Source organism: Hypomesus transpacificus, chromosome 10, assembly GCF_021917145.1.
Source record: "Hypomesus transpacificus isolate Combined female chromosome 10, fHypTra1, whole genome shotgun sequence".
Classification (NCBI taxonomy): Eukaryota; Metazoa; Chordata; class Actinopteri; order Osmeriformes; family Osmeridae; genus Hypomesus; species Hypomesus transpacificus.
In genome coordinates this window covers 5,597,912-5,625,813 of record NC_061069.1, presented here as the reverse complement: position 1 = coordinate 5,625,813, position 27,902 = coordinate 5,597,912, and the positions used below count along the sequence as shown (strand labels likewise).

General features: G+C 48.1%; 2 protein-coding genes across 6 annotated transcripts in view; both read left to right on the top strand.

The window, feature by feature from the left end:
- The window catches only part of LOC124472483 (nuclear receptor coactivator 2-like), a 30,289-nt gene extending 16,010 nt beyond the window's left edge, over positions 1-14,279 (top strand). For 3 of the 5 annotated variants that reach the window (XM_047027345.1, XM_047027344.1, XM_047027346.1), the window contains 18 exons: positions 812-989; positions 1,162-1,407; positions 2,195-2,293; positions 2,589-2,729; positions 2,879-3,026; positions 3,531-4,848; positions 6,753-6,990; positions 7,310-7,489; positions 7,595-7,804; positions 7,969-8,092; positions 8,202-8,361; positions 8,625-8,909; positions 9,309-9,386; positions 9,531-10,017; positions 10,663-10,843; positions 11,097-11,292; positions 11,477-11,560; positions 11,984-14,279. In XM_047027345.1, the coding sequence (XP_046883301.1) occupies positions 812-989; positions 1,162-1,407; positions 2,195-2,293; positions 2,589-2,729; positions 2,879-3,026; positions 3,531-4,848; positions 6,753-6,990; positions 7,310-7,489; positions 7,595-7,804; positions 7,969-8,092; positions 8,202-8,361; positions 8,625-8,909; positions 9,309-9,386; positions 9,531-10,017; positions 10,663-10,843; positions 11,097-11,292; positions 11,477-11,560; positions 11,984-11,995 (4,365 nt within the window). In that variant the 3' untranslated portion in view covers positions 11,996-14,279. The remainder of the gene's footprint in view (positions 1-811; positions 990-1,161; positions 1,408-2,194; positions 2,294-2,588; positions 2,730-2,878; positions 3,027-3,530; positions 4,849-6,752; positions 6,991-7,309; positions 7,490-7,594; positions 7,805-7,968; positions 8,093-8,201; positions 8,362-8,624; positions 8,910-9,308; positions 9,387-9,530; positions 10,018-10,662; positions 10,844-11,096; positions 11,293-11,476; positions 11,561-11,983) is intronic. The other 2 variants (XM_047027348.1, XM_047027347.1) reach the window with 2 other exon arrangements.
- A 922-nt stretch (positions 14,280-15,201) lies between these two features.
- Positions 15,202-26,381, top strand: LOC124472751 (solute carrier organic anion transporter family member 5A1-like). Its single transcript, XM_047027763.1, has 10 exons — positions 15,202-15,358; positions 15,885-17,193; positions 20,614-20,746; positions 20,860-21,077; positions 21,436-21,600; positions 22,624-22,822; positions 23,981-24,140; positions 24,293-24,534; positions 24,881-24,945; positions 25,106-26,381. The coding sequence occupies exons 2-10, from the start codon at positions 16,239-16,241 to the stop codon at positions 25,597-25,599; spliced, it is 2,631 nt and encodes an 876-aa protein (XP_046883719.1). The 5' UTR covers positions 15,202-15,358; positions 15,885-16,238; the 3' UTR covers positions 25,600-26,381.
- The last annotated feature ends 1,521 nt before the right edge of the window (positions 26,382-27,902 follow it).

The window sequence follows — 27,902 nt, the reverse complement described above, 5'->3', positions numbered from 1 at the left end:
ACTACAGGCTAGCCGCTAAATATATGCTGCACGTTGCCTGAGCTGCAGGAAGTAGTTGCTGCAGGCCGGGCCGGGGCTGGGCTGGGTAGGCAGGTGGTGGAGAGAGTCTGGGACAATTCACAGCCAGAGCTGTGGGAGAGGACAGTGCTGAGCCGGCACAAATGACACAACGCCTTTGTCACGTTTTTGTCATTGTTGTTGTTTTTTTGTCTCAAAGTATGAGTTGTTTTGGCTGAGTGGAGTTACATGTTGGACATTTCTGAGACCGCTGCTGTCATTCTTTACCTAGAGTGTCTGTGTCACTTCAAAGTCTTATTGTCATAGTGGAAATGGAATGTTAGAAGTGCGAGGAAAAAAGAAATCCTCCTGTGTTTTCAGCTTAGAGATATAATTAGGCTAAGCCTACGGTAACACCCACAGACACACACTCATCACACCCCTGTAGGAATGCCAGTGTCTGATGTGTGTGTGTGTGTGTGTGTGTGTTCCTTATCTCCAAGCTACAGTATCTAGCTCACTGGGATGATGAGAGGAGTAAATCTAGGCCATCTAGTTCATGTCAAAAAGCAATTTATTGTAAAACTACTACTAGTATTCAAAGATTCCAACTTCCATTTTGGAACTGATTTATGACCTTGGTACCGTTGTCTTATTGAAAAGAGTGTCAATATCTGATCATACGCAAAAATCCTATTGAAAATCCATGACTTGATGTAAGTGCATGTCCCAGAACAATGGCTGCTCGACACAAACACAAAGAGCAAAGCCAGTATGGTCCCAACCCTTCCCCCTCCCTCCCTCTCTCCCCCAGGCCCTGGACGGCTTCTTTTTCGTGGTGAACATGGAGGGCAACGTCGTGTTTGTGTCGGAGAACGTGACGCAGTACCTGCGCTACCACCAGGAGGAGCTGATGAACACCAGCGTGTACAGCGTGCTGCACGTGGGCGACCACGCCGAGTTCATCAAGAACCTGCTGCCCAAGAGCCTGGGTGAGACAGCCCCTCCCTCCCTCCCGCCCTCGCCCCCAACACCAGCAGCTGCACCACGAGCGTCCACGCCGCGCAGACACACGTCCCACATTTACAGGTGTGTGTGTGTGTGGCTGTCTATGAACGCACACGTGTCTAAGTATGTGTCTGCATGTGTGTGTTTGCTCCACAGTGAACCGCACTCCCAGGTCTGGGGAGAACCCCGACAGGAACAGCCACACGTTCACCTGCCGCATGCTGGTGAACCCCCAGGGGGCGGCGGAGGAGGAGCAGGGGGAGGAGGAGCAGGGGGAGGAGGAGCAGGGGGAGCAGACGGAGGAGGAGCAGGCGGAGGGCGGGCCGGAGAGCCCGCTCAAGTACGAGACCATGCAGTGTTTCGCCGTGTCGGAGCCCAAGTCCATCCGAGAGGAGGGAGAAGGTATGTGCGTGCCGGCAGGGCAGGGCACTTGCGGCTCGCATACCCCAGGCTGTTCAGGTGTTCTAGCGAGGAATGCCTTTTATTTAGATGCGGTCGGCGCCAATCAATCTCAAATCGTGACAGTCTGGTGCTCAGACCTGAGGTTCACCTTGGCATTGGACTTGTCTTTCTCCCCCCCCCCACCCTCTCTCTCTCTATCTCTTTCACTCGCTCTCTTACACTCGTTCTATCTATCTTTCTCTTACTAACTCACTCTCTCTTTCTTTCTCTCTCACCCACTCTCTCTGGATGTCTCTTTCTCACTCACTATTTCTCTCTCTCTCTCTCTCTCTCTCTCTCTCTCTCTCTCTCTCTCTCTCTCTCTCTCGTGTGCCCTGTCCTCCTTCAGATTGCAATCATCCTCCCCTCCTCCATCCACGAGGGATCCTAATTAGTGTGTGTCACTTCCCTTCTCCCCCTGAGCTCGGGAGGAAATATGTCTAATGTCTAATTTTAGTCCCCAGCTTCCCAGATATTCTGCCAAATTTCTCGCCTCTGACATTGAAACCGCGGCAGGGGCTGAAAATCCATCAGTGACGTGTGGTTAATTAGGAGGTGTTGATGGCACACGAGGAGTGGAGCCAGAGGAAGACCTCGTGGGGAGGAAAAGAGGGCGAACGCCCGCACTTTGGTTCTCGATACCGAGAACAGACAGGGATCGCTGGAAGGCAGCACAGTAGAAAAGGACAATGGGAATGTGGAGCCAGTCCTAAACATTCCTTTGGTTCTCGTGTTGTTTATGTTGTAGACTTTCAGTCGTGTCTCATCTGTGTGGCGAGGAGAGTCCCCAAAGAGCGGCCGGCGCTGCCCAGCTACGAGAGCTTCACCACCAGACAGGACCTCCAAGGTAGGGAACCCTTCAGGACCACCTCGGCATACAGGTAGCCATGCCAATGTTCGTGAACACTAAAGCTGCATTCAGTGTTGACTAACTAAAATATCATTGACGTATGTCCAACAAAGCAGGGAAGCGAACTGGAATGTAGCAACAGTTCATTCGGTTTTCTCTACCGAGATACTCTTAGAACTGTGCACTTCCAATCCTTGATCTCGTGCTGCACTCTCTGTATGTTTCTATATCACTTTGGATAACAGAATCTGCTGAATGAATGAAATATGAAACTGTGACCCCTCGCCCTTAGGTAAGATCACGTCCCTGGACACCAGCCAGCTACGGGCCTCTATGAAGCCGGGCTGGGAGGACCTGGTCAGGAGGTGCATCCAGAGGTTCCACCTGCAGAACGACGGGGAGATATCCTTTGCAAAGAAACACCAGCAGGAAGGTGGGTCTGGGTATCCCTGAGAGTAGGGCGGGGTAAGGCTCGACCGTTAGTGTCTGGCTTTAAATTGCCACTCATTGTGATTCCTCTCTCTCTCTCTCTCTCTCTCTCTCTCTCTCTCTCTCTCTCTGTTGCTCTTTCTCGCCCTCCAGTCCTGAGACAGGGCCATGCATTCAGCCCTCTGTACCGCTTCTCTCTGTCTGACGGCACCATTGTGTCGGCCCACACCAAGAGCAAACTGGTGCGCTCCCCTGCTACCAACGAACCGCAGCTCTACATGTCCCTCCACATCCTCCAGAGGTATGTGTCTCTCTCACTTTGTCTCTCTCTCTTTCTTTCTCTCTCTTTCACACTCTCTCTCTCTGTCTCTCCCTCCTCTGGTGGAAGAGAAAATGCATCTGGTTCTCTATCAGTCAGATCTCCATGATGGATCAACAACCTTTCCCTCATCATTGTCACACTTGTGATGGTGAAGCAGCTCAATGAGGTCTTTGTGTTTGTGCTGTGTCTAAAGCCGTGTTGGAGTGTCAACGTTTTTTTAGTGGAGAGAACAGAGTATTGTATTGTTGATACAATGACAATAAATACAATGGCAAGTCTTTCATATATTCATATTCATATATATGTTTTAGTGGACGTAGTCTGTTGTACTTGGCTCCCTCGAAGTGTTCAACATTTTTTATCCTAGGTCATCTCAGAATGTTTTTTCTTTTCTGAGTAATACAATCACGGACATCCTTTTAAACCACTTTAAATGTTTGCAGCCTATACAAATATGGCCCATAACTGTGTTGGTCTTTTCAGGGAGCAGAGCATGAACCAAGACTTGCCCAGCGGCCCAGGCAACGTGAAGTCCATGGCCGCTGCCTCGTCCACGACCCCGCCCACCATGGGCGGCCCTTCGTCCTCCCCGGGATTCCAGGGCCAGGATGCCACTGTCAGCAGCAACACTAACGTGGCTGCCGCCAACACCATGGGGGGCCAAGGCATGCGCTACGGGTGCAGCCCGGGCGCAGCCAGCCGGACCCCCACCCCTCAGGGAAGCAACTATGCACTCAAGACGGGCAGCCCTTCCTCTCAGGTGCTCGGCAGCCCCAGTGTTACCTCAGGACCCCAGGGCGCCATCCTCTCGCCGCGCCACCGCCAGAGCCCTAGCGTAGCGGCGGCTAGCAGCGGTAGCCCCCGCGTGCCTCACCCTCCCTCGGGTCCCTTCTCCCCTGCGACGGCCAGTAGCCTGCACTCTCCACCGGGCATGTGCAGTAGCACAGGGACCAATCACGGTTTAGGCAACAGCTCCCTCAATGCACTGCAGGCACTCAGCGAGTGCCACAGGGTCTCCCAGGGCCCGAATCAGGGGCAGTCGCCTGACAGGAAGCCAGCCTTACAGAGTCCAGTCTCTGGCAGTCATGGTGCTAGCATTAGCAGCAACGACATTGGCCAGCCACCCAAGAGCGGTAGCAGCGAACCACATATGTTGAGAAGATACGGGGAGCAGGTTCACACCGAGTCCCAGGGGGAGGATGAAGAGGAGGAGGGAAAAAGTGGCACCCCGGATCCTTTCACCGGGGGTGGAAGTGGCGTCGGCGTCCTCGGGGAACTCACCGAAGCCCAGAACAGGCTCCTGAACAGCAAAGGCCACACCAAGCTCCTCCAGCTCCTCACCAACAAGTCCGAGCACACGGAGCCCGGCTCCCCTCACGGCAACGCGGGCGCGGACCCCCACAAGGACGCCGCGGGCGGAGTGGGCGGCGCGGCGGGGCTCGCCATGGGAATGGCGGGGCATAACAACCACTCCACGTCGCTGAAGGAGAAGCACAAGATCCTCCACAGGCTGCTGCAGAACAGCACGTCCCCCGTGGAGCTAGCCAAGCTAACCGCCGAGGCCACGGGGAAAGACGCCCCGGAGTCGTCTTCCGGGGACGGCATGGCCGAGCTAGCAGCGGCGGCCAAGCAGGAGCCTGTCAGTCCTAAGAAGAAGGATAACGCACTGTTGCGCTACCTGCTGGATAAGGACGATAACAGCGCACAGGAGAAAGGCATCAAGATGGAGCCAGGGGAAGGAATGAAGCTAATCCACGTCAAGACTGAGAAACATGACCCTGGGTACAACATGGGCGACCAGGTGAGGAGGCCGGAATCCATTTAAATCTATCTCTAGACACAACACACTGGATGAAGTCGGTTCTTTTTTTCAAATTAGGCATCAGTGGGCCTGGACGGTGTAAAGCTTGTAAAGAAGCTAGGAATCCTCTGACCAAAATCATATGGTTGTTGTCATGGAATCCTCTTACCTTGCTGTCTTGAATTGTTAAGTGTAAGGTGACAAGTTGATCTCCTTAAAACACAATAAGCTGTTAACTACATTTTCGTGTGCAGGTGAGACCATCTGGCAGCAGTTTGATCCTGTTGGATGAATGATCTGGCAAGGGTTCTCTCCAGTCAGCTCTGGCCCACAGAGAAGGAGCCTCCTGTGTTATTACACAGTGACATGGTTCACTGAAAAGATCCAGAATCTGTGTCGCATGTGCTGTAGACTGCAGACGGAGATACTGTGCATATAGGCTGCATCCCCTCCTACAGCTGGGGCTACGCACAGCAAGCGCACAGACATTCAGCAGATTAAATCAATAGCATACGTACATACATGCATAATACAAACACATATACATACAACGTATGTTGGGCGAAGTGCCCCTTTAAGACAAAGCTTGCAGTTGGTGTCCCAGCAGTGCCGTTGGTGTGGCGTATGGATTAAGGATAAGCATGGTAGCTCGTCTGAGGCACTGCAGACATGAGGCAGTCTGTCAGTAAGGATCAACATAGGGTCGGCTCCATGCTGTGACAACAGACCCACTTCTGCTCTGCTCCAGTAATGGATGTGATGGCAGGTTGAAAACTGAACACATCTCCTGGTTGTATTTAGTATGTATATATATATTATATATATGTATATATATATATTATATATATATATATATTATATATGAGAAGCGGTCGGTGTGAAACTTAGTTTGGTGTGGAACAAGTTCTTGGTTTCCGATAGCAGTGAATGAGAGGAAGGCAAGTTGGCCTGTCTGGAGTGTGTGCCTGGTGTGTCTGTGGGGCAGACTAAGCACATTTGGGGATTGAGTAAGATCTTGGCATTAGCCTGCTAAAAGCCTTAAATTATTAACCACCAGCCTCCGCACCGGAGCTCCACCAGCCTCCAAACACCGTTTGAGCCACTCGAAAAGATACCTGAGAGTCCAGATGTTCTCGGACAAGCCGCGTGGTCAGCGGTCAAGTTCTCTGTGTGGACGGTACAGGGGGCGGTTTCACGCCGGCAGCTTCCGGAACATGTCACTCGTTGACGGGATAGGGGAGAATGGATAGGAAGGGAGACGAGGGGAGGAGGGGGTGAAGCGGAGAGAGAGGGGAAGGAGGTCGAGGGACCACATAGCTACCAGCAGGTCACCCTGTGTGTGTGCACGCAGAGAGGAGGGCAGGCGTGAGCAGGGCCAGAGGAGAGTCTTACATCACACATGACCTCATTAGCTTCGTCACTCTATTTATATCTCCCGGCTCGCTTTGTCTCCCTCCGTTTTCTTTCTTTCCCTCCCTCTGTCTCTTTCTATTCATCGCCTGTATGAAAGGCCATTTGATGCTTTTCCCATCGACATGCCTCTCTAATGTGTTGTGTGAGACCGATCAATCACTTTGTTGGCATGTTGTGTGCGCTCTCTCATAAACCTCAAGTCTCATTCGGTACCAAAGACAGCTTCTTCTCAGCGTTCTCTTCACTTTCAGACCTTTAGTGTGAAATGTGACCATGTAAGATTTTTTTTAAAGACACAGTACATCAATTAGGCCATGCGGACAATAACATAATATTTCACTTTTCCAAGTGGCACATACAGACAGCCGCGATTCACGCCTGTCTCTTGTGTATAAAACGTATCTGTCTGACTGTCTTCCTGTCTGTCTGTCTGTCTGTCTGTCTGTCTGTCTGTCTGTCTGTCTGTCTGTCTGTCTGTCTGTGCCGTGCAGTCCAGTGATCTGGAGGACATCTTGGATGACCTGCAGGGGAACCACCACCTCCACCACCACCTCCAGAACCAGCAGCTGTTCTCAGGTCAGCAACAGCCATCCCGGCCCGGCTCGCTCCCTCCTGCCTCCATGGACAAGCAGTCCATCATCAATGACATTCTGCAGATGACAGAGAACAACCACAGCCCCACGGGCACTGCCACCCAGCAGCGGGCATTCCCTGGCATGGCCCCCGGACGTGAGTTCACCCCCCCCACCCCCAACCCACCCATTCTTATTATTGCGGAACTTCGGCTACTGGAGATGGAAAAAGTGGGGGCGCGTGGGGTTTGACAGCCTGGAGAGCCAGCATGGGAGGAGTTCACACGTCAAAGTATATTGTTGCTGCCGACATGAAAACACATGTACTGTGTGTGGTTGGGTGGACCCGTCTTAGCTCATTCAGGCTGTGTAAGATCGTTGGTGTTCCACATGCAGCTTGCTCAAATAAAGGCAAGCTTTAGAAAAAGTAGGTGAATATATTTGTCTGGAATCAAAGTCTCCCCTTTGCTCCCTAGATTTCAACAATCTCAGAATGAGCCAGCCAGGTCGAGGACCCTCTGGGCGCAGTGTGTCTCTGGACACCCACCCCAACCCCCGGCCCTTCCCCCCACCCAGGAACAACAGCCCCTACTCCCTCATGCAACAGCAAGGCATGATGGGAAACCACGGGGGGATGCCCAACATGGGAAACACAGGTGAGTCGTACGGGACTGCACAAAAACCCAATTTTCAACAGTCTTCAGCTCAAGTGGATGAGCAATATCATGAGAACCCCGACTGTCTCTCCCCCCGAGTCTCAGGTATGATTTGTGGGGGGCCTCCCCGCCAGGGCATGCCTCAGGGCTGGGGCCCCCAGGGGCCCGGAGGCTCAGTCATGGGCCAGGGACTACAGCAGGGCGTGGGCCCTGGACACCCTCGCATGGTGCCCAATGTCACGGCTGGAGTACCCATGAGGCCGAGCGGCCAGCCCGGGCCGAGGCAGATGGTTCCTATGCAAATGATGGGAAACGGTTAGTTGGCCAACACGCTTTCCCTGACACACACACACCATTGTTCACGCTGCCGCTGACTCACATATTCAAAGCGCACTCACCATTTCCCAATGTCTATGGCCATTCATTCACGCACCGTCACCGAGCATATTCTGAAGCTGTTTCCTGCTCCTCCCCAACAGTCCAATCGGAGATGGAGATGGGTGGTCCTACCTACCCCCAGCAGCAAGCGCCGCCCAATCAGACTGCTCCATGGCCCGACCGCATGATGCCTGTCGAGCACGGGCCTTATGGGAATCCAAACAGGTACTCCACTGAGGTTCTTCTCTCTGTCACTCGTGGAGTTACTCTGGAACACGGGCTACGGGAAGGTACCAGTGCTCTCACGATGTGTGTGTGTGTCCCTCCCTCACAGACAAGGCTACGGAGGTCCCCAGGAGGAGGGGGGGTGTCCCGCGGTGAGCGTGGGCGAGGGCCCGTCAGACGAGGGGGCTCTGCTCAACCAGCTCTACTCCGTCCTGAAGGACTTTGAGGGTCTGGAGGAGATCGACCGAGCCCTGGGCATCCCAACACTGGTCAGTCAGGCCATCCCTTAAAGCCACACCATTAGTTGTGTTCTTCACTAGGTTTTTAGTACTGGTTAAATATCAATTGGGATATTGATTCTGGCAGAATTCTGTCTATTTTCTGGCTTTTTTGTTTTTGTAAAATAATTTTGGGAGTTCTGGTAGCATTTAGTCATCAGAGAAGGAAAAGGTCTGCTGTGGCCTTTGTTTGTTCTGTTCCTTCTTGTTTGACCTGTACTCGTGTGTGTGTGTGTGCACGCGTCCATCCACAGGGTCAGCCCATGGAGCAGGACCAGTACTCCAGTCCGGAGACGGTCGGCTCCAAGCCGCTCATGTACAGCCACTACTCCCAGGCTGGCAACATGGCCCAGGGGGGCTACGGAGGCATGCCCCAGGATCCCAACTTCCACGCGGGCATGGGTGGGCAGATGGGCCAGCGGATGGCCTACCCCATCCTCCGCATGCCAGCCAGGCCAGGGCTACGACCGGGGGGCCCAGTGCCCGGCCAGCCTACCAACCTGAGGCTGCAGCTCCAGCACAGACTACAGTCCCAGCTGGTAGGACACACACCCTGGCTCCAACCCCTGAAGCAAGCTGATTCTAACGTTAGCGTCAGTGTGTCTACGTTTAGAATCCTGCCGGCGTAATCGGTAACACTAGAACGAACGCTACGCATAGCGACAAATAGTCTTTCGTCGATGGTGCTTCTATCCAAAACACCTTGAGGTGGACTCGAGGAAATGTTACACGCTGTGTTGGCTCTCGTTAGGAACAGCCTCTACTGCCACCTGCTGGGGTTCCTCAGACAACAATACATCCAAAAAGACAAACTTGTTGCACAATGAAAAAAGAGACATTCAATACATTTTAACTTTGTCTTTTAGAGTGTCCGTTTGTGATGACTAGTCTAATAGACTTTGATAACCATTCTTAATGTTTTTGAATTTCCTCTGCAGAACCGGCAACCAATGGTAAATCAGATGGCCGTAGCATCCAACATGAATCTACCACTAAGAGCTGCTGTTCCAAATCAGGTCAGTTAAAAGAGAGTTAAGACTTTATGAGTCCTGTATGAAGGCCAATGTGTGTCTGCCTGTCTAAAATGTCTTTGTGTAGCAGCAAGTGTGTGTAACACCCCTGTGTTTGTGTTTGACCTGTGTGTGTGTGTGTGTGTCCAGGGGACCCTGAACGCTCAGATGCTGGCCCAGAGACAGAGGGAGTACATAAACAACCACCTGCGTCAGCGGCAGCAGCATGTGCACCAGCGGGCCATGATGATGCGAGCACAGGGCATCAACATGCCACCCAACATGGCCGCCAGTGCCCCCACGGCTCCCTCGGCGGCCATGGGCACCAACCCCCGGATCCCCCAGGGCAACCCCCAGCAGTTCCCCTACCCGGCCAGCTACGGTACCGGTCTGGCCTCACCTCCTATCCCTCTTCCCCCCTCCACCAGTCCCTTCTCCTCCCCTCTCTCCCCTGGCCTGCCCCCCGGCTCCCAGCACCAGGGGCTCCACCCCCACTCTTCCCCCCACCACCTCCCGCACGCCTCCTCTCAGATGGGCCAGATGGCTAGCCAGGGCATGATGGGAAACGTAGGCGGCCAGTTTGGAGCGGTAGGGAGTCCTCAAATGCAGCACAGTGCCTTCCAGTTCCCCAGCCCAGGTATTGTTAGCTAAGCGGACCCTCGATACAGGTGTGTGTGTGGGTGTGGCACTGGGCCCAGATCATGTGACGGTGTACTGGCTTTCCATGTATTATTTTTTTTATTTGAATCATCATAATCACAATTAAAGCATGGGAACGTAATTAATTTGACTCATGCTGGGTGTGGTGTTCTCACGTCTCTCATGTGCGACTCCTTCGTGTCATTGATAAATTGACAATCACATTATATTTATTTATTTAGCTAAATCAGCCTAATTCCATATTCCATGCAGTCAATCCCAGCTGTTCCTTCCCATCCCGCCTTTTTCCATCTCTGTCATGGTGGAACATCTGCCTGTGCTGCATTTGTGTTTGGCCTCTTTTTGCTTTGGTGTCTTCCTGAATACGTTCATCCCAAATGGAAAGCACCTTCCTCTCGTGAGAGGCTCAGGATGAATGAGAGATGCTGCACAGAAGTCACAGATCTACAGACGTCTTCGCTATGCCTTCAAAACCTTTGAAATGAGTTAATTCCTCATGCATTAAGATCAGTAAATCTGTGCAGCATTCCAGCCCTGCAGAATGTCATTGTGTCATGGTTGACTGAAAGCACTGACGGCGATCCCTAACAAGCCCCTCCTCCCCCTGCCTTTCGTCCCTTAGGTATGAGCCACCAACAACAGGAACCGGTTTCAGGCTACACAGGGTCTGCCACCACCCCCCAAAGTCCCCTCATGTCCCCTCGGATGAGTCACGCACAGGGCCCCATGATGCAACAGGCTCAGACCAACCCCTCTTACCAGCCTTCCTCTGCAGACATGAACGGCTGGCCTCAGGGCAACAGGTGAGGCTTTTGATTGGCCGGTTTAGCAACATTGTCGGTGGAAGTGGAGCGTGCAAACTTGTTTGTGTGTCAGATGCAGTACCTGGGTCAAATACGTGGTGATAATAATCTGATAGATTATAGCTGTGTAATGCGTCTAGTCAACGCAATCCTTTTGTAGCATTCTGTAATAGATAGGGCCTTATTAACCGCTGACGTGAAATTATCTGGTGAAAATTTGCCTTTTTCTCTCTCCCACCTGTGTCCATCGCAGCATGTATTCGCAACAAACACAATCGCAGTATGCACAACTGCAACCCAATGGCGGAATGTACAACAGCAACAACTCCAACATGAACATGGGTGTTCCCATGGCTACCAGCGGAGGTGGCATGAGCAACATGAACCAAATGCCAGGACAGATGACAGTGGGGCCTGGAGCTGGCATGTCCTCCATGGGCACAGAGCAGGTGCGAGAGGGCTAATGCTAATGCTAATGTTGGCGTGTTCCCCCTGTGGTACGCTAATCAGTTACAGACATGTACCACAACTCACTGGCAACCGCTTGCTCCTAATCTCGGGTCGTGTTGTGATGTAGTGTAGCATTACTGGGACTTTAAACATGGACTCCATATCTGTGTGTTTTGGACCCAGGTGAATGATAATGGCCTCAGCAGTGATAGCCTCACTCTAGAGGAGTTGGCTGGGATGTTAACACAAGAGGGGGAAGCCACTCCTGTGAGTAAAGTTTTGCGGTTTTATGACGGGGGACAAAAAGTATTGTACAAACCGATCACAGTTATCATCATTTAGGTTCTTTATTTTTCACATTCAGGGATAGAGTGCCTGTCCATTCCAGTTTGATGAGTGCCTTTCACATGAAGCCTCTTCAGTGTAGTGCAGCTTGGACACAAGCCTGGGTCTGTTGAACCTCTGGCTGGGTTACCTAGATGAGGATGCAAGATGTTCAAAACCCCCTGTGACACAGAAACATGTCAGATGATGTGTCCAGGAGCAGCTAAAGATAATTTTCTTAGATATAATGAAGTTAATGTAATGACCAAACTGTACAAAAAGTATAGGATTTGCATGATTCTGCTCCACCTTGAGGATTTGCAGTGACCTTGTTTATTACATTCCCTATACCCTTTTTTCTTTCAGAATTATTGCTGACGCTGGTAAACTGTGGGTAGATACAGTTGGCTGTTGGAACCGTAATCCATCAAAAGCATTGGACCAGTCAAGTAGCCCCACGCTGCGTGAATGGATTACAAACAAGACTCACCCAATGAAGAACACTGTACAAACTCTCTGGCAGTCCCTGAGCCGCATTCACCTTAGTGTGACTTAGCCCCTTTCCCTCCCTCCCTCCGCCCTGCTGAGCACACACACACTCTCGCACACCCACTTACACACACATCAACGCTGTCCTGCCTGTCATTACCAGCAGGCTCATGGTCAGATGAATGTATTCCCATCAGGGGGCAGAAATCAGACATTGGGTTCCTCTCATAATTCTCCCAAATCTCCGCAGGTCTAAAGTAATCATCCGCGTGGGTGCATGTGTGTGTGTGTCTGCATCCAGGCACGTGAGAACTTATATGATTTAAATGTATTAAAGAGTTGATTTTCTTGATTCGAGAGCAATGTTCTTGAATGGTTATATTTTAAAGATAAAGTAGTTAATTGAAAGGTTTATAATATAAATGTTTTGCAGGTATTTATAGTTTTAAAAGGTTTAGAATTGTTCTTTGTATGACACAAAAAGAGATTTGGAAATAAAAAGCTAGCTTTCTGTGTATATTTGAAAATATATTTTAGGTCCTGTAGTTTCAGATCAAATGTATACTGCTGTACTTGTTATGAAGGTGAATGTTGTTTTGTTGTACATATGTTTTTAGGCTTACGGTTTGTCTGTTTTCACCCAGCCTAGCATTGTAAACAACCTCTAAAACATGTGACTACAGTATTGGTTTCTTAGACAAAGATGATGTCTACTCCAGCCAAGACTTAGGAGCCCTTTCAATAGGGATTCACCATGGGCATGTGTTTTAGTCTGGGACAAGGTGTCTGGGATACCAGTCCTCAGAGTCTGTCTGTGGGGTTCACCCACAAAGGAATGTTTAACTGTGCATCAGGTTTATGGATCAGGCCAAACTGAATATTCAAGGGTGCTCACTGTCAAGACTTAGCTTTTCTGCCCCTTGTACATACAATAAAAACCTATGTTGGTGTATGTAAAATAACCAAGAACTATTATGTATGTTGAAACCCTGTTTCTGTGTGGCTCTCGTATTGGCTCATAGTCTTTAAGCACATAGCAAGTAAAGAGGTATCATAGAATTGTATTATTATGTATTTTTAGGAGAAGAATGTGAAAAAGACAAATTGTCTGCTTGGTGAAATCATGAAATGAAGTTTGGCTCAAGATATTTAATTGTGTGTGTGAATGTGTGACCAAAAATAATCTATTTTGTAGTTTTTCTACTGGTCTCAATGACTAATGTGTTTTTTTTTAAGATGACAAACCTCTCAATCTATTTTACCTTTTTCTGCATAATAGTTGATCAGAGTTTAACAATTTGGAAGGTTTCAAGTTTATTCACATTCAAAATGGTTGTTTTAGAATGGATGTACTTCTCTCTCTCTGCAATCCAAAGATTTATTACAACCATGTAAGACATGCAGTGTTTTTGTGCAGCGCTATTAAGAAAAGGATTTGGCAATGTGTGACAAGATGCAAAGAAAGAGAGTATACCAATATTCTATTATCTTAGTTTGGACTATAAAACAACAGCTACTGTAAACATCTGTAACATTGAATGATCACAAATGGTTTTGGGATAGCCTAAATATGTTTCTTAATTTATAGATGGCTATATTATTAATTGGTAAATAATGACATGCATACCGTAACATGCTAAAGACATAGCATAATGCCTTAGATCTGTTTTTCTGTCTTGTGTATTACTGTGATGTTTACAGTCGTATCAAATAGTGAGATAATACTAGTGAAGATGGTGCATCGTCGCTCAGTGTGATTGTCTTGCGGCAAGAGCAGACCACTACACCCCCCATGGTATTACCGGTTTGTCTTGACAGTTTTACAAGCATTTTTTTTGTTCAATCATTGTCATGTGTATTTTTTGTACAGTTTGTTTCATAATGACTTTCTTTGAGAAGAGAAGTATGTACACAAAACAATGGTAAAAAATCTGCAATATGTACTTTGTAAAAACAGTTTGGTCTAAAAAGCTCAGTGTTACGGTTCAGAGATGTATTTTTCCAGGTGTGATGTTCATATTAAATATCCACCCTCAGCGAGGTGCATCAGTTGGAGCGTTTTATGCAACTTTCAAGCTCACACCTTATGCAAGCTGTTGACTGACATTGCTTTCGCCAATGCTGCTTGCTAATTTATGATTTATGCCATTGTAAATAAATTATTTTTATTGAGTGTAACTGTCTTCACTTTGTCTATAACCATTCTTAGGGTCATATACACACGAATCCACCAAAAAGATGGACAACAGAAATGTAGGCCTAATTAATATAATTAAAAATGATTTGTATCAATCATTTTCACTCAGAATGATAACTCTGCATTGCAGAGGCTGTAATAGATGTAATATTATAACCGATCACATGTTATATTCTAGCTGTGTTGTTGTTGAGATCATATATGGAATAAGTGCCTACATCAATCATGTGCAAAGGGCAAAATAGCACTTATGGAATACCCACTTTATAATTATAAGGTAAGCCTTAAACAACCTATCGAATTTCATTGGTGCTGCCAAAGACAATCAGGTCATCATGGACATTCCAGTCCCCCAGGTGTAATATCCTCCCACCAACCACAGGGGGCAACCCTGTCAAAAATAAGATACAGAGTGGTGGTGCAACTTATGAAGTACTGCTTAGCAATTGATTTCTTTATAACAAGCATACAAGGCAAATAAATCTCTCACAATCATATCGATCCATTGTATCAAAAGCTTACTATCAGCATACGTTCAATTCCTCAAACCATGACTAACCTTAAAAAACGGAAATTGAAAACGATATAGCATTTTAAGACATTTATGACATTAATTTTAAATGGGATTTGGATATGTATTTATTTGGTTAGAAATCAACGTATTTTAATTCAGTTCTTAACGCGTGTGACTTTTGATACAGGCTAGTAATAAATACATCAATTAATAATTGGCTAAATGCAAAACATTTCATATTTCAAATAATGGTTAGGCCCAGTAAATTATGGTTAGCTAGATATATTGTTAATGTTTCTTTTTTTTTATCATACATTTGTGTGTTTTTGTCTTGATGAAAAGGAACAAGACGACACTTCCGCCCCAGTAAAATCGAACCATTGAGGATGCTCTAGCGCTGCGGAGACCCGGCTCGTGGTGGTAAACAACTCCCGTTTTTCACGGGTGAAATTATGGGACGTCATTGTCTTTTTCCTCTCTCATGCAGTTGCTGAACTTGTGAAGAGGAATGAAGGGTTCTGCTATGGCGTATAAATATCAGGTTTGTTACGTAATATTGACAGCTTGGCTACTATGTTATATTATTATTTATTTTATGAATTGGGTGCCAGCTATCTGGCTCATACAGTAGATGACCACAAGCTCACCCTTTGGCACTGGCTAGCTGCTAGCGACTAATCATTAGCCGCAGACGGTGGCTAAGCTATCTTGCATTTCCCAATCAGATGGATTTGCACTGCAGCGTCCTTCTCCATCAGTTGTCTAAAATGCAACAAGATGGTATTCTGTTCGACATTATGGTTTGCAACTGCAAGCTATTCTGAAATCATATTTGATTCCAGAGACACTCACTATACAGCAATTTATTTTAATGTAGCTATTAAGGATATTTTTCAGTATACGTTATGTTAACGCTATGTTAACGCTTTACTTAATAACGTTCGCTGTACGACAGGGGAGGCTCATGTCCGTTTTCCTATCATCAATGTGATCAAGGGTTTGTTGCTACACTGGGAGAACATACATATTGTTTTATCTTTAACTTATCTTTCTGTGTTCTATGACAGGAATGACGCAAGGACTATGTCAAGGCTGTTAGCCAACTGCGCAAGTTCATTTTCATTTTGCTCTTCTTGCAAGCACCTGTCAAGTAATAAACCTTGCCTGACAGGAACAGTTCTGGAAGATCAGCAAGCACCTCATCCGCGTGCACGTGATACGACTAAAAAACAAAACATGCGGTGGTGCTGGAAACGTTTTTTTTTTTTCTTCAGATAAGCAAGTGTTCAAGCCATAAACCATGTATCCGCGCTTACAACAAGAAGCACTTTAACGCTTGAATGAATTTACATTTTGCGTGGTGACAGTTGCTGTAGAAAGTGAATGGACATTTTGTGATAGACTAAGTAACCGGCAACACGATGGCTTCATGTGAGCATGAAGATAAAGCAAGTGACCCTTCAGAAGCTCTTCAAAAAGTAGATGATTTGTCTGGTCAGTTTGAAGAGCCTAATCCTAGTTTCAAATCTAAAAGTCTACCAGTCTTGAATGACTCAGCCCAACAGCGTGAGACCTTGTTGGCCAGCACTATGCATACCTCCACAATATTGGATAAGAGTGCAGAATGTATCCAACTCCCTCAAAGGACCGAATTGTGTCAACCTGAGTCTCCCACCAGGACTAATTTCCAGCCCCCCACTTCACGAGTGGTGGCACTCAGTAGCTCATTCAACTCAGACGGACAGAAAGCAAGACGCATAATCAACTCAAACTTCCTCGTTTCAAGTCTAGGCCGCATTCGTTTGCCCACCCGGGAATATATGAGTGTGATTCTAAAGGACTCGCGTTGTTTTTTGTTCTGTATGTGCTATCTGACATTTATACAGTCGCTAATGGTGTCTGGCTACTTAAGTAGCGTCATCACCACCATAGAGAAACGATACAGCCTGAGAAGCTCTGAGTCTGGACTGCTCGTCAGCTGTTTCGACATAGGGAGCTTAGTGGTCGTCGTCTTCATTAGCTACTTTGGAGGGCGGGGACAGAGGCCTCGCTGGCTGGCGGTGGGTGGGGTCTTCATTGCAGTGGGGGCGGCCCTATTCTCTTTACCTCACTTCATCTCCCCGCCCTACCAAATCCAGGAAGTGAACTCATCCAGAGGAAACGAGGGCCTGTGCATGAACAACAATGGGAGTGGGCGGGACTTCCTGGATGTGTCTTCCTGTCCCAGAGACCAGGAGGGCAACGAACACAACCTGTATGTGGCGCTGTTTGTTATTGCCCAAATCCTGGTGGGCATGGGGTCAACGCCCATCTATACCCTCGGACCCACTTACTTGGACGACAACGTCAAGAAGGAGAATGCCTCCTTGTATCTAGGTAGGTACCTGTGTGCTGTGTTTGAGATGTCAAAGCAAATAGCTGTGGCATTTGTTGCATTTGTGTGAGTGCATGTGTGTGTGTGAGTGTGTGTGTGTGTGTGGTGAGTGCCATGAAGGCATTATCTGACTTAATTTGATGCGTGAGCCTCCTTTTGAAGTCCATGCTGAAAGAGCCCCTTACCCACCCTTGAGAAGAGAGTCACTGAATCCTATTGACTTTTAGCAAAAATATCATTTTGTTAGTCCACTGATGTTTGGTTAGATATTATGTCGTAAAAGATACAATGAATATCTGTCTTCAAATATACTCTTATCAAATAGGTGGAATAAGAACTGAATGCTAAACAAGTAGTCTTCAACTTTTATTGTCATTCAACGGTGAGATTCCGTACATTTAATTCAAAAAAACATGATTGAGGATGGCCATATGGATGCATTTGTTTTTTCAAAGTTACATTATATTTCTTGCTGAAAGACACAGTTGTACTTATCCATCGGAAAACTCTGAATTTAACCTTGGACCTCAAACAGTGAACAATCTTCTCTCCCATTCAAAGCTCTCTGTAAAACCTTTTGTCCCAATACCCTGATCAGTATCCTCAACAGGCACTGAACACGTTTGGAAACAGGCTGGTGCCTGCTACAAAGAATTGTGAAAAAAACCTTATAGCAGGCACAGTGCCCCCCCCCCCCCCCCTCTTCCTAGTCGACATGCTTTTCCATCAACATTCCTGTTGAAAGCCCGCTGGGATAACAAATGAAACAGGTCTTTGATCATTGGACAACACAGTTTCGTTGGCACCATCGGGTACTGTTGTACAATTGCCTTAATGTAAGGGGGCTGGTTGGAAACTAACAGAAGTGGTTAGTTACTGTCAGTAGTTAAAGTAGTGATTAGACTTGGAGACACAGCAAGGGCCTCATTCATTCATTCATATTTAATTGTAATAGCCATCAGTATTACATTTTGGTAGTTTGTCAATGAAGAACAAGGGAAACATGGAGTCGAGTCTTCCTGTCTGTGGCAGATCACTTCCTGTAACAGGCAGTAAAGCTCCCAGTCAGGAGGTATTGAGGACACACCTGCGGTAGGTGGGGAGGACAGCAGTCTTCATGTTCAGTCGACAGTTCACTGGTAGTTTCAAATAGATGAGCTATTTTAGTCCATATTTAAAGAGACAAACCTTAACGCAAGAAAAAAAACCTCAAGGTCACGAGGACTCCCTCGCTTATCTGCTTTCTACATTCAGAGGCCTGGTTTTATCAGTTAATCCAGTTAGTGGTTCATATTTCTGGGTGGACATTTAGGCCTCTTTTACAAGGTGTTGTTTTACACTCTTTTATTCTCAGATGTGGAATTGAAGAGGTTTTCTGTAACTGATACTTTCATCAGTGTTCATACTGGAACTAAAGCTTCTGCTTTGTAGAAGAGAAAGAAAAGAAAAACTGCTGACTCAAGCAGTCCTCCTGACACATTTGGGGGTTATCTGGGCTTGAGAATTCTGTGCTGTCAAATTGAACACCAATGGCACTAAAACCAAAGCTAGCCTAGAAAAAGCATCTAGTTACATGGTATAGTGATACGTACAAGAGGCTTTGTTGAGCGTGTCCTGTAATTAGCAATTGCGAAATTCTGCCCAGACAAAACATTCTAGCAAATGATGAGCTGGCTTTTCGGAGTACTTCTGTGTGTAGTTGTGTGTGTGTGTGTGTCCTGCTCATGGTTGAGTATGGAGGGATGGTGGGGCAGTAGGTTGGGAAGTTGGAGACAGCTGTGTCAGCAGTTGCCATGACAATGCCGTCATCCCAGAACATGTGATTGTGCCGTCCTGTCCCCCGGCCTGCCACCTCCATCTTCCACTGCAAGGTCGCATGCTGGGCACATTGATCCGACTGCCAGCCCCCTCAGTGACTGTTATGGATCGCTGCAGTCAATCACCTTTATGGGCATGTATGTTTCTCTCTGCTGATCTGGCCTCATGTACTACTCCAGATCCAAAAGATTTGGCTCAAAATCAACAATTGTAATTGGGCAATGGCAATGAATAAATCAAGTTGTATTAGCAATTGTTCAAGAAACCATTGGTTTTATATAGCAAAACCTGTGTTTTGCAGTATCCCTATCATAAACCCACACAAGAGGCAGTGATTAGGAAGGTGTGGAAACAGTTGACTCTTCATTCTCAATGTATTCCCACTTGCAGTGGTTTTCCCCATACTGACTAAACCCTTGTTGTACTTAAAGGGTCAGACGTCACAGCCATTAAAACCTTGAAGCCGTAGCCATCTCCACTTCTCCGTCTCCCTGGCTCTGGTGTGTTGGCCCGTGCTTCTTTTAAACGACTCTAATCCCCACCCACTCAGCCAAATAGTGCTACGGCAACCACATTCAGAGATTCAGGAACCATATTTCCACTCCCTGGCTGGTCAACAGGAAGATTGTCTGCATCTGCAAGACTCTCCCCGTCCCCCCTCCTCCCTCACCCCCTGCTTCCTTCCACCCTTTCCACAGCTCACTGCACTGCAGTCAGCCGTCCATGAAAGACGAGAAAAGCCTTTTTCCCGGGGAACGCTGCATGTTTCAGCTCCGCGTCTTAAGACGCTGTGTGGTCCAGAGAGGAGCTGCTGTCTGTCCCGACAGGCTGGCCTGTGTGCCTGCCCCTGCCTGCTGACCCCAGGCCTCCTGCTGCGTGGCTGGGTAGCATTGCGTAACAAGCAGAGCTAAGAGTGTTCTGCCCCATCACTCGGCCAGATAAGGGATTATTTCAGGCTTTGGTCAACTGAGCATAATACACACAATCGGACGGGGCTCATACTTCCTGAATGTGTCTGGCATTATTGGGGGAGTGAATCGGTTTACGGCGTGCGTGTGTTTTGTTTCTGTCGCAGATGTTGTTAGGTGTTTGGGATTTCTCTTCTCTCACAGAAAGAACATCATGTTCAGGAAGTAGGATGGTCCTTGAAACTTTGCTGCTTCAGTTAGTGTTGTATATCTAAATAGGATAACACATTGGCCCTCTGCAAGATCAACTTGTTATAGGAAAAGCGCTGGAAACCTAATCATTAGCTGTAACTTGGTATGCTATTTGGACCGGTGGCACCTATTAGGCCTACTGTGCATTGCTTTATCTCTGGATTACAGTATTAGACTGTATTATAAGGTTTAAAGGCATCCCAGTGATTCAATGATATGACCATGCCACATGGTGAAGTCAAAGGAAGGCACACCAGTCCTCACACCACCTCATTGAAAAACCAGTCATTACGTTTGAGTTTGCGGCCTCCCTTCCTGTAAGATGGCAACATCAGAAGAGGGGGGGGGGGGGGGGGGGGGGGGGGGGGGGGGGGGGTGGCAGATGGGTTAGATCCTTAGTAGGTCCTCAGGATATGGATGGAACCTGTCCCTCTGTGTCTACAGCCATCATGTATGTGATGGGAGCCCTGGGGCCTGCTGCCGGCTACCTGCTGGGCGGAGTCCTCATCGGATTCTACGTGGACCCCAAGACCGTGGTGAACATCGACCAGAGCGACCCGCGCTTCATCGGCAACTGGTGAGCCACAGCGCGTCCTCCGTGACGGCGTCCGGGGGGAAGCAGGTGTGTGGTCCTGTGTGTGTGTGGTCCTCTGTGGTTGGATAATGAGCTGTCCCCCCTCCCTCCCCCAGGTGGAGCGGGTTCCTGCTGTGCTCAGTCGCCATGCTGCTGGTCATCTTCCCCATGTTCACCTTCCCCAAGAAGCTGCCCCCCCGCCACAAGAAGAAGAAGAGGAGGAAAAAGATCACCCTGGACGACATGTCGAGCGACGACGACGTCATGCGGGAGAAGAACAACAGCAAGAGCCAGACGGTCACCTCCTCCATGGGCTTTGGCAGGGACATCAAAGGTGAGCAAGCTCGCCTTAAAGGGCTGATGGAATGCGAAACCGAGTTGACCTTGTCGTAGGTGAATAACGACAGTTTGGAGGGGTAAAATGGACATATCAAAATAAGGTGCAACAAATCTAGGCTAGTTCATGCCTTTATCTCTTCCCAGAGTAGCAGGTGGGTTAAAAGTTGAAAGATACTGCATGACCCTCACCCCCCCCCTCTCTCTCTTTCTCTCCTCTCTCTTTCTTGCTGTCCTCTCTCTCTTTCCTCCTCTCACTCTCCTCTTTCTTTCTCACCATCTCTCTTTCTCTCTTTCCCCCGTCTCTCTTTCTCTCCTCCCTCTGTTTGTCTCTCGACTTCCCTCCCTGTCCTCAGACCTCCCGAAGGCTGCGGTCAGAATCTTGAGCAACGTCACCTTCCTGTTCGTCAGTCTGTCGTACACGGCCGAGAGCGCCATCGTCACGGCCTTCATCACCTTCATCCCCAAGTTCATCGAGTCCCAGTTTGGCATCCCCGCCTCTGCCGCTAGCATCTATACAGGTAACACACACACACACACACAGTTTTCATAGCTGGCCTGTGTGTGTCATAGGTTGTCCTTTTCATCATGATTTGAAACGCACCAAGCCACAAGTATGATCAGTCTTAAATAATAAGAGAGGCAATTTATGAAATCATAATGATAGTCTGCTCTGCACAAATAAGCCACAGAAGTGCTTAAGGGAATGTATTTGCCTGATGAGATCAAGGCAAGTGGGTCAGCTTAGTACACACACTGTTTGCATTTGACTTCAATCCCCGTTTCACGTGCTGCTCTCACACACACCATCCACAGAGCACCAGCATCTTCCAAAGGGTGCTTTAAGACAAGCTTGGCACCGACGTGTTGGAACTGAGCCACAGTTATTCATTATACAACACCCTGGTTCCTCAAATCAAAGGGGCACCTGGGAAATGTAGTGAACACAGTGTGGAAAGCTGCTCAGGATACGGCGCACTCCTCACTGTCACTTAGATGAAAGCAGTATCCTGCTTGTGCCATTCACCTGGTCATCCTCATGATGTATCCTTGTGTGTCGGCCGTTTAGTCTCCATGCCTCACCTCTTTTTAATTCTGTTTCAGGGTTCTTGCGTCCTCAAAATGGCCGGGACCAAAGATATCATTGTCAGAACAACGTCATGCGTTGATTATACAAATGTGATCAGATGATGGATGATTTTTTTCAGGAAGGATTTGCTTTTTTCCCCAAAGTGTCAACGGTGTGCCAGTCAATGCATGCATTTCAAATCTATCCAGATCACCTGAATGAAGTTCCAAGAATAACCTTGGCACTAAAAACCATTTAACTACACAACAGTTCCTACATACCTACAATGTTGTTACTATTGCTGTGTAGTTACAAGGTAGTTAATGTAACCTTCATGTAAATGATTGCCCCTCCTTCAAGTACCCACCACTGTGCCAGCCAGCACCACCACAGACTCTGACTGTCCCTCCCCCCCCCCCCCCCCCCCTCCGTAACTCCCCTCCCTCCCCTCCCTCCCCTCCCTCCTGCTCCTCAGGGGTGATCATCGTGCCCAGTGCGGGGGTGGGCATCGTGCTGGGGGGCTACATCATCAAGAAGCTGAAGCTGGGGGCGCGGGAGTCGGCCAAGCTGGCCATGATCTGCAGCGGCGTGTCCCTGCTGTGTTTCTCCACCCTGTTCATTGTGGGCTGCGAGAGCATCAACCTGGGGGGCATCAACATCCCATACACCACCGGGTACGGGACAGCCAGCACGTTGATGCTGCATGTGTGTGTGTGTGTGTGTGTGTGTGTGGGAGGGTGATGAGATCATGGGGGAGGTGAGGGACGTTGGGACTTTATGAAAAGGCAGGGAGGGCCCCTGTGGCTGTTGTGTTAACTGTCACCTCAGCACACATCCACAGCCGGTGTCCCCACAGTGGAGGACTCTGACACACACACACACGCAATGTTACACAGACACATTCACTCCCTCTCTCACGCACGCACACATAGTGGTACACAGACACATTATCTCCCTCTCACACACACGGACAGAGACACACACACACAGTGTTACACAAACACATTCCCTCTCTCTCTCTCTCTCTCTCTTTCTCTCACAGACACACACACGCACACATAGTGGTACACAAACACATTCTCTCCTTCTCTCACACACGGACAGAGACACGCACACACACACCCACCGTGTTATGATCTAGATGAATGCACTTTATTGTTGTGGCCTGATGAATGCTCTGTGTCCACCCCTAAGGCCTTGTGTCTCTGCTCTCCCAGTCTGTGACGCTGCCAGGCCCTTGTTATGACTTGGTCATCCCACTCACACATCTCCTCTCCCACCGCCAGGGTCACCTTCGGGCTCAAGCACTGGGCTCCGCTCATGTACATTTAGGACCCAAAATGATTTAACATGCGCCCCATGTTTTTATTTAAAAGGTTGTTTTGTTTTCCCGAATGTATTTTAATCCCCGTGTGTTAAATAAGCCCCTAAGGACGATCACAGAAACGCCAGCCTTTAGTATGGTATCAGTCTGTTACCCTGCTCAGACAGCAAAATGGTGGCCCTGGCCAAGGGAGTGTGCAACTTCATCGACAGTGAGGGAGCCTGTCCTCCGGGTTCTGTTCGTAGAGAGAAGAGTGTGGGGGGTTATTTCAGTACAGTGAATTCTCTTTTTATCTCCTGCCCTGTTCTTCTGTTTACCCCCCCCCCCCCCCTTCCCCCTGCTAGTGAAATAAGCACTTCTCCTCTCTCGCTCTCTCTTTATCTCTCTCTCTCTGTGGCTCTGCCTAGTCTTCCTTTATCTCCCCCCCCCCCCCCCCCCCCCCCCCCCCCCCCCCCCCCCCCCCCCGGCACCACCTTTTTTTTCTTCACGTTCCTCTGTCTGTCCTCAGGCCAACTCTGACTATGACCCAGCGGAACCTGACGGGAGGCTGCAACGTCAACTGTGGCTGTAAGATCCACGAGTACGCCCCAGTGTGCGGCTCTGATGGCATCACCTACTTCAACCCCTGCCTGGCCGGCTGCAGCAGCGTGGCCACCAACAGCACTGGAGTGAGTCTGGTGCACGGAGCACCATGCATGTACTGGGCATCATACACATCCGCTGATGGGGAAATGGGAAGTATGTGTGTAGGTACAGTGCAGTATTGTTCAACTGTGAGTGTGTGTGTGTGTGTGTGCTGGGCGCCTACCCCACCCTTCAGATCAGGAACTACTCGGACTGCGCCTGCGTCCAGAGCCGGCAGGTGATCACGCCGTCGTCCGGCGGCCAGGGCAACCAGCTGCAGCTGGTCATCGTCAAGACCTACCTGAACGAGAACGGCTACGCCGTGTCGGGGAAGTGCGACCGCACGTGCAGCACGCTCATCCCCTTCCTCATCTTCCTGTTCATCGTCACGCTCATCACCGCCTGCGCCCAGCCGTCGGCCATCATCGTCACCCTCAGGTACCGTGTTGTGCCGCAAACCACCGCGCTGTAGGGCTCTGGGGAAAGGAAAATCGACCACTTCACCTTTTTCTGTCATCTTTTTAAAAGGGTTGAGAAGGACAATTTTGAGTGAGGAACAGATGTGTGCAATTTTAGAGGCCACTGCACATCTTTATCCTTTTGTTCCTCACTCAAAATTGTCCTTGTCAATCTTTTTAAGAAAATGAAAGAAAAAGGTGCCATGGTCTCTCCAATCTTTCCAGAGCTGTATGTAAGGCTTTGTCTGCTGTAAAAGGGACATAAAGCAGCTTTCTTGGATAGGACTGACTTGGTTTTGAGTGTGTGTGCTGGTTCTGTCTTATAGGTCTGTGGCAGAGCAGGAGAGGCCCTTTGCTCTGGGAATGCAGTTTGTTCTACTCAGGACCCTCGGTGGGTAGCAAAATGCTTTAGTTTAGGATTTGTCACAATTCCATTTCAAACCTTGTACATGTAGTCAACTCTACATCAGACCCCATGGACTTTCCACACCGCTAGTAGGTAACGACCTCCTCTCCTGTCTGCCCCTCCCTGCCTCCCTCCCTCCCACCAGCCTACATCCCCACGCCCATCTACTTTGGCGCAGTGATCGACACCACCTGCATGCTGTGGCAGCAGGACTGCGGCGTGCACGGCTCCTGCTGGGAGTACGACGTCACCTCCTTCCGCTTCGTCTACTTCGGCCTGGCGGCCAGCCTCAAGTTCCTGGGCTTCTTCTTCATCTTCCTCACCTGGTACTCCATCAAGTACAAGGAGGAGCGCGTGGAGCGCTGGCTCAAACGCCACCTCTCCACCGCCGACACGGTGGGCGACCTCGTGTGCCACGCCGGCGGGCGCAAGGGCCACGCCCGCACTCGCTCCTGCCCCGTCAACATCCCCCGCAGCGAGCCGCACGCCGTGCTCATCCCCTCCGGGGTCCTCAATCGGGGGGTCAGCACTCAGAGTTGCCCGGGGAACGGCCTGAAAGCGATAACGCCGCCCCCGCCCCTGGCCGCCGCCGCGCCCGTGCCGGCCCGCTCGCTGGAACACGTCACAATCCGGGTCTAAGGAGAGGGCGATGGGGGGGGGAAGGGGGGTCAACTGTGCGCCCGTCAAGACTGGGAAATGTGTGCCTTTTTCTCAGTTTGTCCCTTCTCACGTGTACATGTCCTCCACATACGCACACAGAAGCACTTACGTACACACACATAGCCAGGCACTGGAGGTCCTGCTTGTTAGAAGTCACCTGAATGGAAACCTCAGACTAGAGTAAGTCCCGCCCCCCTCTCCTTTGGTGTGTGTGTCTGCTACCTCTTTATCTTTGTTTTGTTTGTTTACATGAAGAAGTGAATGTGGATGCTCCCTAAATCATGCATATCCTCTCTGTTTGAAAGATGTGGAAATGACCTTTTGTATCGATATCGATCGCAATGATGGTATTGAACTGGAAACCGATGGCATGGTGCTATGTGAAAATTGTGACTATCCTTTAATTGCTTTGTGTTTAGTGTTTGATTCATCCAAAAGAAGCTAATAGGATAAGGTAACGCGGGGCTTAGCAGCTTGGCTTGCATGAACAAAACACTGTTCCATGCAAGGTTTTGCTTTTCCACAATAACAGAATTCCACTGAGTATTTTAGCAAAGATACAGCAACAAAAGTGTTGCCTTCTCCCAACCTTTTCAATTTGTACTTTGTAGAGTTGCCTCCGACTCACATGTAATGTGTGATTTACCTGAAAGATTTGACTTTATTTAGTACTAGGCTAAGCAAGCATAAAGGTTTTTACATATGAGTATTTGGCACTGCGGTACTTGTTCAGCATAACCAAGCCAAACTATTTGGAAAAACTATAGAAATTCAAAATCTTCACCTTTCTGTTTGTGCTGTTATAATCAACAACTGTCTAACTGACATCCATCTTGGCTGCTGAGTTTGTACTTGCGTTGCTTTTTTGAACAGAAGTTGTGTAACATTCTCCCACAACTGTTTTGTATTAACCTGAAGGACATTTAAGGCTATCTGCTTGGACTGCCTGTGAGGTTTTGAACTTCCTCAACAAAGTTGAACTCGAGTGCAACACAAATGGTTAAACAGTGATGTAAAACTATGTGATAAATGCGTATAACATGCAATATTCAAGGAACATTTGCTGCGTCAGTTACTCAATGGTGTTTGAGGACACCTGCTGGTCATATGTGGTATGGATGCGATATTGAAAAGAAAAAGAAGAAACAATTATGTTGCAATGTGGTATTTTCTAAAGTGAGTTTAAAAGGATTTGGTGGATTGACATAGCTTTTTAGGTTAATTATGAGAGTTGTGTTTTGAAGTAAACATTTCTATGTACCTGTGTGCTTTGGGCAAATGAAATTGTGTTGCACACTGAAGGTGTTGAAGCAATGAGCCACCGGTCTCTGCAAAAAATATGGGACGAAAGTTCCTCATTAAAAACAGATGTGATAAAAATTATTCGTAGAAAAAAAAAAAAAAAGCTAATCTAAAGAAAAACCTTGCAAACGATCTGCTGCCAAAAGTACAGATAAACAAATTGATGCATGCAATGACTTTTGTATTATGGAACAAAAGACACATATTAGAATAGAAATCACTGAACACATTCCATTTCATGTAAATTAAACAGTAGGAAATGAGTGCATTCAATAAAAACCACCAATTAATATTCTATCAATGATTCTAACTAGTGTTAATTCATTTAATGTTAGTATTATACTCTACTACATAACGCCACTAATAATTGCAGTTGAGTTACTTTAATTCGCCACTGTTTAACCTTCATGTCCTTTTGTTGATTGGGGTTGAGCACTGGCAGAATGTTCTTCAAAGACCTGAACGAAGGATCTTTTCTGTGGAACAATTTCAACTGAGGCTACGTCATTTTGGTTTACTTTCTGCCTAATGTTCAACCAAGTTTGCTTGGAAAAATGTAATTCCACTTTCTCTGGAGCCTAAGGACAGTGTTTCACCTCCCTGTCTAGTGCTCACTCTATGTATGTGACATCAAGAAGACTGACTGAAACATGGACTTGACTTTGATTCTATCATTCTGAAAAGTTTCTGGTAGATTTGAGTCTTATCTTATTTTTTTCTCTGTATTGTATTTAATTTAAGATGACAGTGTTTAACTGGTAATGCCTCATTATATGGTCATGGTAAGAAGCAAAATGTAGTTTATTTGTGAACACACTGTTTACAAATGCCTTGGATACCTGACTTCTGTCAATAAAAACATGAAATAAAAAGTACAGTTGAGTTTGTTGTTTATGAAATCTGCATTTAAGTGAATGTAACCGCAGATAATTGTCGAATTGTTGATTGTGGAAAAATGTACTTAAGATACTTTGGAAACA

What these genes read in the sequence shown, in the direction of transcription:
- LOC124472751 (XM_047027763.1), top strand. Translation starts at nt 16,239, where the DNA reads ATGGCTTCATGTGAGCATGAAGATAAAGCAAGTGACCCTTCAGAAGCT. An exon ending in GAATGCCTCCTTGTATCTAG is followed by an intron (nt 17,194 to 20,613) that starts GTAGGTACCTGT and finishes CTGTGTCTACAG; the next exon opens with CCATCATGTATGTGATGGGA. An exon ending in GCCATCATCGTCACCCTCAG is followed by an intron (nt 24,535 to 24,880) that starts GTACCGTGTTGT and finishes TCTGTCTTATAG; the next exon opens with GTCTGTGGCAGAGCAGGAGA.